This window comes from Tachyglossus aculeatus, chromosome X1 (assembly GCF_015852505.1).
Source record: "Tachyglossus aculeatus isolate mTacAcu1 chromosome X1, mTacAcu1.pri, whole genome shotgun sequence".
Taxonomy (NCBI): Eukaryota; Metazoa; Chordata; class Mammalia; order Monotremata; family Tachyglossidae; genus Tachyglossus; species Tachyglossus aculeatus.
This window is the reverse complement of record NC_052101.1, coordinates 115801254-115816662: the sequence shown is the minus strand read 5'-3', so window position 1 is coordinate 115816662 and position 15409 is coordinate 115801254. Positions and strand designations below refer to the sequence as shown.

At 46.7% G+C, this 15409-nt stretch overlaps 1 protein-coding gene across 1 annotated transcript; it reads left to right on the top strand.

Annotated features, from left to right (window-relative positions):
* Nucleotides 1-9405: 9405 nt before the first annotated feature.
* On the top strand, nucleotides 9406-15409 carry DNAJB1 (DnaJ heat shock protein family (Hsp40) member B1). Its single transcript, XM_038740651.1, has 3 exons — nucleotides 9406-9648; nucleotides 14156-14739; nucleotides 15031-15409. The coding sequence occupies exons 1-3, from the start codon at nucleotides 9438-9440 to the stop codon at nucleotides 15259-15261; spliced, it is 1026 nt and encodes a 341-aa protein (XP_038596579.1). The 5' UTR covers nucleotides 9406-9437; the 3' UTR covers nucleotides 15262-15409.

Genomic DNA, 15409 nt, shown 5'->3' with positions numbered 1-15409 from the left:
CCCCGACTCCGAAAATTAAGTCTCCATCCCCCAAATGCACCCTTGCTCTTCCCAGAGGCAGCGAGATCCAGTTCTGTGTATGCGATCCAAATCCCCTGAAGCTTCCCCTCAAGTTGAAGGTGAATTCGTGCCCTGCATGATTTCCTCTTAGTATAGTCCTCTGCACACAGTAACCACTCAATAAACACGACTGATGAAGGGTCAGTCCAGGATGATCTGGTCTCTGCTTTGCCTACTGGCTAGGAAATGCTAAACTATATTACTACAACTACCAAATCTGCCACTGGCACCTCATTCTGAGAACACGAGCTCACATGATACTTGGGTTATCGTTATGGGCAGGGAATGTGTCTACAATACAACAGAATTAGCACTCTCCCAAGCACATAGTACAGTGCTCTGCACATAGTAAGGACTCTGCTGTGTGACCTTGGGCAAATCACTTCACTTCTCTGTGCCACAGTTACCTCATCTGTAAAACAGGGATTGAGACCGTGAGCCCCCAGACGAGTTGCTTGTAGCCACCCCAGCGCTCAGTTCAGCGCCTGGCCCGTAGTGAGCACTTAACAAATACCATCATCATTATTATTATTATTACGATTAATAAATACCATTGATCGGTGGTATGTCATCATTCTTGGACTCCACTCCCGATTTGCGCTTGCATGCAAGACTCGATTTGGGTTTTCTAAACCAAACTCGGCATTATGGGGTTTGTAGTGGCCCTGGTTTGTAGCAGTAAGAGAGAAGGTGAAACTGGAGAGAAACAAGCTGGGGCGTGTTAATACTTTGTGCTGTGTCAGGGGCCCTGGAGTGCTGTTTCTCCTTTCCACTGCTGCCCGGTTTTCAGAGTCTTTGTGCAGACTTGTATGGGTGCAGTGATTTACCTTTCTAACAAAAGAATATGTTATTGCCCTGTTATGCTCCATAAGCCTGTCAGAGGCCCTGTGATGGAAAATGAGATTTGCGGTGATATTTACTGGACACTTATGTTCGGGTCACTCTACCAGGGGCTGAGAGGAGCTGCAGAGGACAAGAGGCAGTCCCTGTCTTTAAGGACTTTACAGTAAACTGAAGATTGCCCGAGAGGACCCCAGTAGCAGCCTTTATTAACCACCTACAATTTTCGGAACATCGTAACGAGCACTTGAAACCATACAATAGAAAAGACACTATACCTGTGCTCCGGGAACTTGCAGTCTAAGGGGCTGCAATCCAATTAAGGTTGAGACTGAACCTTTCTTTCCTGGGGCTATGGGCAACATGTGGAAAAGTTTAAAAAACTCCGAAACCCCGATAACCCGGTCTGCTCAGGGCAGGAAATCTGGTGGGAAAGCAGCGTGGCTCAGTGGAAAGAGCCTGGGCTTGAGAGTCAGAGGATGTGGAATCTAATCCCTGATCTGCCACTTGCTGTGTGACCTTGGGCAAGTCACTTTACTTCTCTGTGCCTCAGTTACCTCATCTGAAAAATGGGGATTCGGGACCTGTTCTCCCTCCTACTTAGACTGTTGAGCCCTATGTGGGACCTGATGATCACGTATCTACCCGCAGCATTTAGTACAGTGTTAAGTGCACATAGTAAGCACTTAACAAATATCACAATTATTACCTGCCTCCCAGTGGTGGGAAAGAATGGCCTAAAAGAGCCCAGGCTTTGGAGTCAGAGATCATGGGTTCAAATCCCAGCTCTGCCAACTGTCAGCTAAGCGACTTTGGGCAAATCACTTCACTTCTCTGTGCCTCAGTTACCTCATCTGTAAAATGGGGATTAAGACTGTGAGCCCCCCGTGGGACAAATAACCTCCCCAGTGCTTAGAACAGTGCTTTGCACATAGTAAGCACTTAACAAATAACATTATTATTATTATTATTAAAAGCAGGAGGAAACGGTAGTAGCATGGCTTGGTGGAAAGAGCATGGGCTTGGGAGTCAGAGGTCATGAGTTCTAATCCTGCCTCTGCCACTTAGCAGCTGTGTGACCTTGGCGCAAGTCACTTAACTTCTCTGTGCCTCAGTTACCTCATCTATAAAATGGGGATTAAGATTGTGAGCCCCACGTGGGACAACCTGATTACTTTGTATCTACCCCAGCACTTAGAACAGTGCTTGGCACAGAGTAAGTGCTTAACAAATACCATAATTATTATTATTATTATTATTTATTTAAATCCAGAGAATCTGGGGTGAATTTGTTTCTGGTGATATGCTTATGTACATGGGAGCCAGAGGTCATGGGTTCTAATCCCACCTCCGCCATTTAGCAGCTGTGTGACCTTGGCACAAGTCACTTAACTTCTCTGTGCCTCAGTTACTTCATCTGTAAAATGGGGATTAAGACTGTGAGTCCCACGTAGAACAACCTGATTACCTTGTATCTACCCCAATGCTTAGAACAGTGCTTGGCACATAGTAAACACTTAACAAATGCCATTATTATTATTATCAATAAATACAATTGAATGAATGAATTATTATAATGCTGTGGGATGGGAGGGAATAAATCTAATTGCTGGGACCACCTCAGATCTTGTCCCGGTTCCCGTGGTTTCCTTTCTCTCTGATGAAATTCACAGAGGAGCTGAAGCCTCATAATAATCTATCCCAGAAATCGAAATGTGTTACTCAAGGCTAAGGTGGCCAGTTGCCTGACTTTACGGTGGACAGTCCAGTTTTCAGCTGGCCTCTCCTGGTGCTGATAAAATACCAGGTGCTTTTATATCAGTTTTTTTCCCCCCAGTGACATTCAAGTTCATATGATTGGGAGGGGATTGGAAAAGCATTGGTGCAAATTGGGACTATGAGATCCAGGGATTTCCCCCCAAAGAAACATTCTAGGATTAAGCAAAATCATAGTAATTCAGCAAAATGGGGTTTGTGCTGCCATCGTATTAAGCTGTGTGCCCGGTGTAACACGTGTGGTGTCATATTTGTCACTTGTACATATCTATCCTATTTATTTTATTTTGTTAGTATGTTTGGTTTTGTTCTCTGTCTCCCCCTTTTAGACTGTGAGCCCACTGTTGGGTAGGGACTGTCTCTATATGTTGCCAATTTGTACTTCCCAAGCGCTTAGTACAGTGCTCTGCACATAGTAAGCGCTCAATAAATATGATTGATGATGATGATGATTTGAGAAGAAGCACGGCCTAGGGGAAAGGCCCTGGGAGTCAGGAGGTCTGGATTCTAATCCCAGCTCCACCATTTACTTCATTCATTCATTCATTCAATCGTATTTATTGAGCGCTTACTGTGTGCAGAGCACTGTACTAGGAGCTTGAGAACGTACAATACAGCAATAGAGACAATCCCTGCCCACAATGAGGTCACAGTCCAGAGGGGGAGGTCACACCTGCTGTGTGATTGATTGACTGGTTGGGCAAATCAATTTCTCTAAATCCCAGTTTCCTCATCTGTAAAATAGGGATGAAACATCTATTGTCTCTCTCTTGTGAGCCCCATATGGGGCAGAGACTACATTGGGTTTGATTATAAATCCCAGCACTTAGAACAGTGCTTGGTACCTAGTAAGTGCTTAAATACTACAGTTATTTTTGTTGGTCCCCATCCCATCCTATACTGAAGTGGAGACAGGCAGGAGTCTCGATTTCTTGGGGTGGGATTTAGAAGGAAGCAGTCCATGCAATTTATTTGAGGGGGGTATACACCTGATCTCTGGGGATACCCTCATAATAATTTACTAAACACCCTCAAGACCTGTTCCCTGCAATGAATCCACCCCTTTCTAGACTGTGAGCCCATTGTTGGGTAGGGATTGTCTCTATTTGTTGCCGAATTGTACTTTCCAAGTGCTTAGTACAGTGCTCTGCACACAGTAAGCGCTCAGTAAATACGATTGAATGAATGAATGAATCCATGAATCACCCACCTTGCAAACTTCACTAGTGGCATCCCAGATTAAGTCGGCATCAGTTTTCATGGGCCCTTTCACCTGGTCAGTCAAGCAATTAATGGTACTTATTGAACACACTGTTTTATGAGAAGCAGCGTGGCTCAGTGCAAAGAGCACTGGCTTGGGAGTCAGAGGTCATGGGTTCTAATCCTGGCTCCCCCCCATGTCTGCTGTGTGACCTTGGGCAAGTCACTTAACTTCTCTGAGCCTCAGTGCCCTCATCTGTAAAATGGGGATTAAGACTGTGAGCCCCACGTGGGACAATCTGATCACCTTGTATCCCCCAGCGCTTAGAACAGTGCTTTGCACATAGTAAGCGCTTAACAAATGCCATTATTATTATTGTTACCTCAGCTCTTAGAACAGTGCCTGGCACATAGTAAGCGCTTAACAAATACCAACATTATTATTATTATTATTATTATTTTATTGAGTGCTGAGTACTGTCTTAAATGCTTGGAAGAGGACAAGATTAAGGTCATGCAAATTACAGTTCTAAAAGCAACCCATACTCCCTCCAAAACTGGCTCATCACAGGGTGGCATAGTGCCTTCTTGGGGGATGTAATCTTTCCAACCAGCTGCTTTTCTAACCCCCAAGCCTGGAAACAGATAATCGTGCCGGGCCTTGGGCGTCATTTGGTCGAGGCTAGGTCCGGGACTTTGGTAGCCACAAGGAAAAGTACAGTGCCACTCGCTTTAGGGGAGTAATATGCAGATCAGGACGCTCGGGGGTCTTGGGCAAGGGAGGACCACCTTTAGATTGTGAGCCTTAATCCCCACTTTATGGGACAGGGACTGTGTTCAACCTGATTAGATTGCATCCACCCCAGCGATTAGAACAGTGCCTGGCAACATAGTAAGCACTTCTGTGTCACCTCAACTCGCCCCCCCCTTTGCTCTTCCCCCCTCCCCGCCCCACAGCATTTATGTATTTATTTATACATCCATAAGTCCACTTCTTTCCTCTCCCCCTCGTCCCCCTCTCCATCCCCCCGTCTTACCTCCTTCCCTTCCCCACAGCACCTGTATATATGTATATATGGTTGTACATATTTATTACTCTATTTATTTATTTATTTATTTATTTTACTTGTACATTTCTATCCTACTTATTTTATTTTGTTGGTATGTTTGGTTCTGTTCTCTGTCTCCCCCTTTTAGACTGTGAGCCCACTGTTGGGTAGGGACTGTCTCTATGTGATGCCAATTTGTACTTCCCAAGCGCTTAGTACAGTGCTCTGCACATAGTAAGCGCTCAATAAATACGATTGATTGATTGATTGATTGATTGATTGATTATTTATATTGATGGCTGTTTACATGTTTTGATGTCCGTCTCCCGCCCCCCTAGACTGGTAAGCCCGTTGTGGGCAGGGATCGTCTCTCTTTATTGCTGTATTGTACTTTAATAATAATAATAATGGGATTTGTTAAATGTGTACTATGTACAAAGCACTGTTATAAGCGCTGGGGGCATACAAGGTGATCAGGCTATTTATTTTATTTTGTTAATATGATGTTTGGTTTTGTTCTCTGTCTCCCCCTTCTAGACTGTGAGCCCACTGTTGGGTAGGGACTGTCTCTATATGTTGCCAACTTGTACTTCCCAAGCGCTTAGTACAGTGCTCTGCACACAGTAAGCACTCAATAAATACGATTGATTGATTGATTGATTGATCAGGCTGTCCCACGTGGGGCTCACAGTCTTAATGCCCATTTTACAGATGAGGTAACTTTCTAAGCTTAGCTTTCTAAGCTAAAGTTAGCTTTCTAAGCTAACTTTAGAGAAGCAGCGTGGTTCAGAGGAAAGAGCCCGGGCTTTGGAGTCAGAGGTCATGGGTTCAAATCCCGGCTCCGCCACTCGTCAGCTGTGTGACTTTGGGCAAGTCACTTCACTTCTCTGTGCCTCAGTTACCTCATTTGTAAAATGGGGATTAAGATCGTGAGCCCCCCGTGGGACAACCTGATCGCCTTGTATCCCCCCCAGTGCTTAGAACAGTGCTTTGCACATAGTAAGCACTTAACAATTACATTGTGGCGATTCAATACCTGTTCTCCTTCCTACTTTGACCGTGAGTCCCATGTAAGACAGGGTTTGTATTTAGCCTGGTTAACTTTTATCTACCCCAGCGCTTAGAACAGTGCTTGATGCCTAGAAAGCATTTACCAAATGCCATAAAAAACGCTATCAACTCCTGCCTTGAGGACATCTGGATGTCTGGCCAGGGCCTCAAGCTCAACATGTCCAAAACTCAATTCCTCAACTTGCCTCTACACTGTAAGCTTCTTGAGGGCAGGGATTGTGTCTACCCACTCTTTGGTACTGTACTCTCCCAAGCACTTAGAACAGTGCTGTGCATACAGTGAGTTCTCAACTGACTGATTCCCTCCTTAATCCTCGTCCTCTTCCTAACTTTTCCATCCTGGTTGATACCACCACCCCCATCCTCCCTGTCACTCAAGCCTGCAGTCTTAGCACTTTCCCCGGGAAGAAGCCTTCCTGGACTAAGCCCCCATTGCCATGCTTACTCTCCCTTCCACAATACCTACGCTTTTGGATCTGTACCCTTTAAGCACCTGACAGTCATCCCACCCTCAGTCTTACAACATTCACGTACATATCTGTAATTTATTTTAACGTCTGTCTCCTCCACTGGACTGTAAGCTCTTTGTGGGCAGGGAACGTGACAATCAACTCGGAATCGTACTCTCCCATGTACTTAATAATAGAGTGCTCTGCACACAGTAAGCACTAAATAAATAAAATGATCCCTGACTCTTCTCTCTCTCTCCGTCTCTCTCTCTCTCTGTCTCTCTTTCTCTCATTCAAGCCCCACATTAGTGAAGCACCAAATCCCGTCATAGCTTTCCTCACAACAACTTCTTCCAAAGCCGGCTCTTTCTCTCTATGAATCAATCAATCAATCAATCAATCGTATTTATTGAGCGCTTACTATGTGCAGAGCACTGTACTAAGCACTTGGGAAGTACAAATTGGCAACACATAGAGACAGTCCCTACCCAACAGTGGGCTCACAGTCTAAAAGGGGGCTCACAGTCACCACGTTGGTCGAAGCACTTGTCCTAGCCCACCTGGACTACTGTATCATAACTTGTACTTCCCAAGCGCTTAGCACAGTGCTCTGCACACAGTAAGCGCTCAATAAATACGACTGAATGAATGAACAAATACCATCATTCCTAAGCGCTCAGTACATTCCTAAGGCTCAGTGGAGGCCTCCACACCCAGAAAGCGCTCAGCAAATACGATCGAATCATCATCATCATCAATCGTATTTATTGAGTGCTTACTATGTGCAGAGCACTGCACTAAGCGCTTGGGAAGTACAAATTGGCAACATATAGAGACAGTCCCTACACCCAACAGTGGTCTCACAGTCTAAAAGAATGAATGAGTGAGCAAACATAATAGTAATACATTATTACTGAGAGCTCACCTCCTCCAGGAGGCCTTCCCAGACTGAGCCCCTTCCTTCCTCTCCCCCTCGTCCCCCTCTCCATCCCCCCATCTTACCTCCTTCCCTTCCCCACAGCACCTGTATGTATGTATATATGTTTGTGCAGATTTATTACTCTATTTATTTATTTATTTTACTTGTACCTATCTATTCTATTTCTTTTATTTTGTTAGTCTGTTTGGTTTTGTTCTCTGTCTCCCCCTTTTAGACTGTGAGCCCACTGTTGGGTAGGGACTGTCTCTATATGTTGCCAATTTGTACTTCCCAAGCGCTTAGTACAGTGCTCTGCACATAGTAAGTGCTCAATAAATAGGATTGATTGATTGATTGATTGATTGATTTTACTTGTACATATCTATTCTATTTCTTTTATTTTGTGAGTATGTTTGGTTTTGTTCTCTGTCTCCCCCTTTTAGACTGTGAGCCCACTGTTGGGTAGGGACTGTCTCTATATGTTGCCAATTTGTACTTCCCAAGCGCTTAGTGCAGTGCTCTGCACATAGTAATAATAATAATAATAATGTTGGCATTTGTTAAGTGCTTACTATGTGCAAAGCACTGTTCTAAGCACTTGGGGGGATACGAAGTGATCAGGTTGTCCCACGTGGGGCTCACAGTCTTAATCCCCATTTTACATTTACATTTTACAGATGAGGTAACTGAGGCTCAGAGAAGTTAAGTGACTTGCCCAAGGTCACACAGCAGACATGTGGCGGAGCCGGGATTCGAACCCATGACCTCTGACTCCAAAGCCCGTGCTCTTTCCACTGAGCCACGCTGCTTCTCGTAGTAAGCGCTCAATAAATATGATTGATTGATTGATTGATTTTACTTGTACATATCTATTCTATTTCTTTTATTTCGTGAGTATGTTTGGTTTTGCTCTCTGTCTCCCCCTTTTAGACCGTGAGCCCACTGTTGGGTAGGGACTGTCTCTCTATGTTGCCAATCTGTACTTCCCAAGCGCTTAGTACAGTGCTCTGCACATAGTAAGCGCTCAATAAATAGGATTGATTGATTGATTTTACTTGTACATATCTATTTTATTTCTTTTATTTTGTGAGTATGTTTGGTTTTGTTCTCTGTCTCCCCCTTTTAGGCTGTGAGCCCACTGTTGGGTAGGGACTGTCTCTCTCTGTTGCCAGTTTGTACTTCCCAAGTGCTTAGTACAGTGCTCTGCGCATAGTAAGCGCTCAATAAATAGGATTGATTGATTGATTGATTTTACTTGTACATATCTATTCTATTTCTTTTATTTTGTTAGTGTGTTTGGTTTTGTTCTCTGTCTCCCCCTTTTAGACCGTGAGCCCATTGTTGGGTAGGGACTGTCTCTATATGTTGCCAATCTGTACTTCATTCATTCATTCATTCAATCGAATCTATTAAGTGCTTACTGTGTGCAGAGCACTGTACTAAGCGCTTGGGAAGTACATGTTGGTAACATCTAGAGACGGTCCCTACCCAACAGTGGGTTCACAGTCTAGAAGGGGGAGACAGACAACAGAACAAACATATACTTCCCAAGCGCTTAGTACAGTGCTCTGCACATAGTAAGCGCTCAGTAAATAGGATTGATTGCTTGATTATTATTGTAATTGCGGTTGTTATTATTGTTTTATTGTTATTATTGAGAGAAAGGTGGGTTTCCCTGTCGGGAACGGCTGAGGTGCAGCTTGAGTCTGGCACTTCCTGACGCGTGGAGGGGCGGGGCTGGAGTCACAAACAGCCGGCGGGTGGGCGGGGCCTCGCGGGTGGGCGGGGCCTCGCGGCGGGTGGGCGGGGCCTCGCGGCGGGTTCCGGCCAAAGGGGTCGCGTGGGCGGGCTTGAGCCGTTGGGCCACGCCCCCTCCGGCCTGTTCGCTCATCGGTGATTGGCCGAGACGCAGAAGGGGGCGGGGCGGAGGCTTCTGGTGGAGGCCGGCGGCATCTGGAATCTTCCGCCGGACGGGTATATAGGGACGGAGAAGGGGGCGGAGGCGGAGGTCGGGGCGGTGGTTGGGGCAGCAGCGGGAGGGCGAAGGCGGGTGGGCCGGCTCGGGCCGGGGCCATGGGAAAGGACTACTACCAGACGCTGGGCCTGGCCCGCGGCGCCTCTGAGGACGAGATCAAGCGCGCCTACCGACGGCAGGCGTTGCGCTATCACCCTGACAAGAACAAGGACCCTGGTGCTGAGGAGAAATTCAAGGAGATCGCCGAGGCCTACGATGTGCTCAGTGACCCGCGCAAACGTGACATCTTCGATCGCTACGGAGAGGAGGGTCAGTCTTGGGGTCGCGGGGGGGGGGAGGGAACGGGCCGTCGAAGAGACTTCATCATCATCAATCGTATTTATTGAGCGCTTACTATGTGCTGAGCACTGTACTAAGCGCTTGGGAAGTCCAAATTGGCAACATATAGAGACGGTCCCTACCCAACAGTGGGCTCGCAGTCTAAAAGAGGAGACTTCTCTCCTCCCAGTCAACCGGATTTATTAAGCGCTAATCAATCAATCGATCGTATTTATTGAGCGCTTACTGTGTGCAGAGCACTGGACTAAGCGCCTGGGAAGTACAAGTTGGCAACATATAGAGACGGTCCCTACCCAACGGTGGGCTCACAGTCTAAAAGGCAGTCAGTCAACCGGATTTATTAAGCGCTAATCAATCAATCGTATTTATTGAGCGCTTACTGTGTGCAGAGCACTGTACTAAGCGCTTGGGAAGTCCAAGTTGGCAACATATAGAGACGGTCCCTACCCAACAGTGGGCTCACAGTCTAAAAGGCAGTCTAAAAGAGGAGACTTCTCTCCTCCCAGTCAGTCAACCGGATTTATTAAGCGCTAATCAATCAATCGTATTTATTGAGCGCTTACTGTGTGCAGAGCACTGTACTAAGCGCCTGGGAAGTACAAGTTGGCAACATATAGAGACTTTTAGACTGTGAGCCCACTGTTGGGTAGGGACGGTCTCTATATGTTGCCAATTTGGACTTCCCAAGCGCTTAGTACAGTGCTCTGCACATGGTAAGCGCTCAATAAATACGATTGATGATGATATAGAGACAGTCCCTACCCAACAGTGGGCTCACAGTCTAAAAGGGGGAGACAGAGAACAAAACCAAACAGACTAACAAAATAAAATAAATAATCGGGTGCGGAGCACTGTACTGAGCGCTGGGGAGCGTACACGAGAACAAGACGTAGCCTCTGGCCGCCTTGAGCGCCCAGTCTGGTGGGGTGGAGGCGGCAGACATGACTAGAAAGAAAACTACAGATCTGTGCTTAAGTGCTGTGGAGGGGGCTCGGGTACTCACCATCATCATCATCAATCGTATTTATTGAGCGCTTACTATGTGCAGAGCACTGTACTAAGCGCTTGGGAAGTCCAAATTGGCAACATATAGAGACTCCTCAAAAATAAAGGTCTCCGCGCGGACCTTTGTCACTTTAAGTTGGGAGGACAAGGGGCGGGGCGGTAACCTCTCCCTTCCTGGGAGGAACGGCCGTTAATCATCATCATCAATCGTATTTATTGAGCGCTTACTATGTGCAGAGCACTGTACTAAGCGCTTGGGAAGTACAAATTGGCCACATAGAGAGACAGTCCCTACCCAACAGTGGGCTCCCAGTCGAAAAGGTCAATCCGGCCGGATCTAGGGAGCAAGTCGATCTTTCGCGTTCAGCCCCCGGACGTGGGACGGGTGAACTCCTGAGGGCTTGGGGGTGGGGTGAGGGTTGTTTTTATAACCGTCAGTGAATGACGTCTAGGACATCTCCGAGAACGGGGAAGGTAGGGAGGAGACTCGGCTCCAGGGGCGGTGGAGGCCTTTTAGAACTTAAGCTGGATAAACTTCGCCCAACAAGCCCCAACTCATCACTTTACTCGGGTGGAGGGTGGTGCCGGCGAAATGACTACCTCCGCAGTGCTCTTTTAAAGGCAGTCGCCAGGGAGAAACTGTTGTAATGGCATTTTTTCCCCAAGTGCAGTGGAATTAGCCGTAGGGCCCTCCCATTCCCCCGCGAGTAGTTGAAGTAGTCAAGGTAGGAGATCTGGAAACTCCAACTAGGTAGCTTATTCCCAATTTGTACTTCCCGAGCGCTTAGTACAGTGCTCTGCACATAGTAAGCGCTCAATAAATAGGATTGATTGCTCCGCCAGACGAAAGCCGCTAGTTGCACGAAGTCTTTAGGAACCGACTGCAGAGGCGGCATGAAGAAGTGGTGACGGCTTTGACGTTTCTCCTCAGCCCTCTCCGCCTCTAAGGTTGCAGTGTTGCTTCGATCCGGCTTTAACAGTAAATCCTGGGTTTTCCTTGTCTGGCTGTGCTTTAGACTGTGAGCCCAATGTTGGGTAGGGACTGTCTCTATATGTTGCCAATTTGTACTTCCCAAGCGCTTAGTACAGTGCTCTGCACATAGTAAGCGCTCAGTAAATATGATTGATTGACTGATTCTTCTTTTCCCCTGCCACGCTACCGGCCTCGAACTACCTTAATACAGATTGGCCGTGTGGCTCGGTCCCTGGGCCGGTGGTATTTGGAGAAGAGGTGGAGACCTGGCTAGAGGACCAGCTGGTTGTCAGGAGAAGATTCTAGCATGTCGGTTCCAAGAATTCCCTGGGGGAAGTTAGGCTGGAGTCCCCCCAAAATGCCGGCCTTGTTATGTGTGCAGGCCTTTGTGAGGCGGGTCTCTCCATTCCTTAAGGATTTTAACCCTATTTTAGTCACATTTGGCTACCGGGGAAACATAAAATTGGAGATTAGTAGCCGCTTTTAAGTATGGGTGCAGTTTCTGCCATTATGAAGTTTAACTCCTTTATTCAGTGACTAATTAGGAGGTTTCCTGGGTCAGCCTTAAATGGGGTCCGAAATACTTTATTGAATGACAGTAAGGGGGAGATGTGTGGGGTTGATCCTCAAAAAGAAGCCTTGGGAGAGCAGTAACCTCAATTTTATAGTCTGTTTTGACACAAGGCAGCTCTCTGCATTTTTCAGGGTTTCAACCTGTTCTAGGCCCAGGTTTGACACAAGGCATTAGGGAGTGAATGCAAGGGTGGAATTCCAAATGATCCAGGGAGCCTAGTTAGAAGGAAGATGCATGCCCATGCCCTCTTAAAGCTATTCTTAGCATGTTAGTGCTATCTAAAAAAACATGTTAAAAAAGCACCAGTGAAGGTGAACAACTAGCAAAAAAAGAGATCAGCACCTTGAACAGTGCTTGGCACATAGTGAGTGCTTAATACCATTATTATTAGTAGTAGCAGTAGTAGTCTCTTCCACTCCCCCCTACCCAAATCCCCTGGGCTTAAGAGCACATTAGAGAACTGGAAGGGTGGCCCTGAATCACTCAGAATTTAGAAAGCTGGCCGGAATTGCCAGACCAGAGACATCCTCTAGTAAGGGAATGAGACGGGAAGTACCGAATAGGGGGAGGGAGCTACTCTGGCAACTGTAGCAGGTGGTTAGGAGATAATCAGTCATATTTACTGAGTGCTTGGGGGACTATAATACAGCAGAGTTGGTAGACACATTCCCTGCCCACAACGAGTCACAGTCTAGAGGGGAAGGCAGACTTGGAGGTTGAAGAGGTCCTTTTTCCATTTGAATCCCTTACTCTATGACCTAAAGCAAACCACTTCGTCTTTGCCTGTTTCCCTATCTGTCCATTGAACCGAATAATTCCCTTCCTTTCGTTCTTTCTGTCTTTCTTTTTCTTTCTTCCTTCCTTCTCCTCCTCCTCTCTCACTCCCTCCCCCAGGAATCAGAAGGACCTGGGTTTTAATCCCAGCTCCACCTCTTGTTTTCTGTGAGATCTTGAGCAAGTCCCTTCACTTCTCTGTGCCTGTTACCTCACCTGTAAAATGGGGATTAAGTCTATGAGCCCCATTTGCAACAGGGACTGTGTCCAACCTGATTTTCTTGTATCTACCCTGGCACATAGTTCAGTGCCTGGAACATAGTAAGTGTTTAACAAATACTACTATCATTTATTATTAATAATAATAATAATAATTCATTTATTCAGTTGTATTTATTGAGCGCTTACTTTGCAGAGCACTGTACTAAGCGCTTGGAAAGTACAATTTGGCAACAGATAGAGACAATCCCTTCCCAACAACGGGCTCACAGTCTAGAAGGGGGAGACAGACTACAAAACAAGTAGGCAGGCATCAGTAGCATCAAAACAGATAAATAGAATTATAGATATACACATCGTTAATAAAATAGAGTAATAAATACAAATATACACACGTGCTGTGGGAAAGGGAAGGGCAGAGGGAGTGGGGGCGATGGGGAGGGGAGGAGGAGCAGAGGAAGCAGGTTTGGGGGGGGGGGGGTTCAGTCTGGGAAAGCCTCCTGAAGTAGGTGTGCTCTCAGTAGGGCTTTGAAGGGAGAAAGAGCTAGTTTGGCGGATGTGTGGAGGGAGGGCATTCCAGACCAGGGGAAGGACATGGGCCAGGGGTCAGTGGTGGGACAGGCGAGAAGGAGGCACAGTGAGGAGGTTAGCGGCAGAGGAGCGGAGTGTGCAGGCTGGGCTGTAGAAGGAGAGAAGGGAGGTGAGGTAAGAGTGGGCAAGGTAATGGAGAGCTATGAAGCCAACAGTAAGAAGTTTTTGCTTCATGCAAAGGTTGATAGGCAACCACTAGAGATTTTTGAGGATATATTATCCTCAATTTTATATGTTTATATATTATAAATAAGAGCAACTGGCAAAGCCCTTTGAGAAGGTCTCAAGAAACCCAAGAGTATTTGTACCGAAGGATTTGAATTCTCCATTTTGCCTTGCAGGTTTAAAAGGTGGTGGCTGCACCAGTGGGAACAGTGCAGTCCCTAATGGTGCTTCCTTCAGCTACACATTCCATGGAGACCCTCACGCCATGTTTGCCGAGTTCTTTGGAAGTCACAATCCCTTTGACAGTTTCTTTGGGCAACGGAACGGAGACGAGGGCATGGATACTGACAGCCCCTTTGCCAGCTTTCCGATAGGCATGGGGAGTTTCAGCAGCATGAATTTCGGCGGCTCCCGTCAACCCCCAGAACAACCTCGCCGGAAACAGGATCCACCCGTCACCCATGACCTGAGAGTCTCACTGGAAGAGATCTATAGTGGCTGTACCAAGAAGATGAAAATCTCCCACAAAAGGCTGAACCCTGATGGAAGGAGCATCCGCAATGAGGATAAGATTCTGACCATCGAAGTGAAGAAAGGGTGGAAAGAGGGGACCAAGATCACCTTCCCTAAAGAGGGGGACCAGACCTCAACCAACAGCATTCCAGCCGATATCATCTTCGTTTTAAAGGACAAGCCTCACAGCATCTTCAGGAGAGATGGGTCTAACGTGATCTACCCAGCAAAGATCAGCCTCCGTGAGGTGAGATGTATGGTCTGAGAGGCCGTGGGGGTGTCGTTTGCTAATTTCCATCTGGTTGGGGTTTTTTTGTTTGGTTTTTTTTTAACCCTGTTTTACGGTTAGTGCCCAAATTAAGAGATCACTGTCTTAACCTCCAGGGTGAGTTTGGAGGGGCCCATATGCAGTGAGTTGGCTCTCACTAAAGCCTCTAAAACAAAGTGCTCCAAACCTCAACCCTTGGGCTGGCTTGAATTGGGGGCGTGCTGCTCGACACTGACTGCCTGTCTAATCCTCTTGTTTCTTTGCTCTCAGGCCTTGTGTGGCTGCACTGTGAATGTCCCAACACTGGATGGCAGGAGCAAATCGATCGTGTTCAAGGATGTCATCAGACCCGGAATGCATTGGAAAATTGCTGGAGAAGGTCTCCCCCTCCCTAAAACACCTGAGAAACGGGGGGACCTTATTATCGAGTTTGAAGTGACATTCCCTGAAAGGCTTCCCCAGTCTTCAAAGAGCACCCTGGAACAGATCCTGCCCATGTAAGAAGCATCTCATTCCCAAGAACTGAACCGGCGATGCTTCGGAAGGCCAAGGATTTCCAGTCTGCCGGCATAAGAGAGGGGTCAGGGAACGTTTTAATGTAGCTGATTTGCTTTCCGGATAATATATCACTCAGCTTTGAAAGCTTGTA

What these genes read in the sequence shown, in the direction of transcription:
- DNAJB1 (XM_038740651.1), top strand. Translation starts at nt 9,438, where the DNA reads ATGGGAAAGGACTACTACCAGACGCTGGGCCTGGCCCGCGGCGCCTCT. An exon ending in CGATCGCTACGGAGAGGAGG is followed by an intron (nt 9,649 to 14,155) that starts GTCAGTCTTGGG and finishes TTTGCCTTGCAG; the next exon opens with GTTTAAAAGGTGGTGGCTGC. An exon ending in CAAAGATCAGCCTCCGTGAG is followed by an intron (nt 14,740 to 15,030) that starts GTGAGATGTATG and finishes CTTTGCTCTCAG; the next exon opens with GCCTTGTGTGGCTGCACTGT.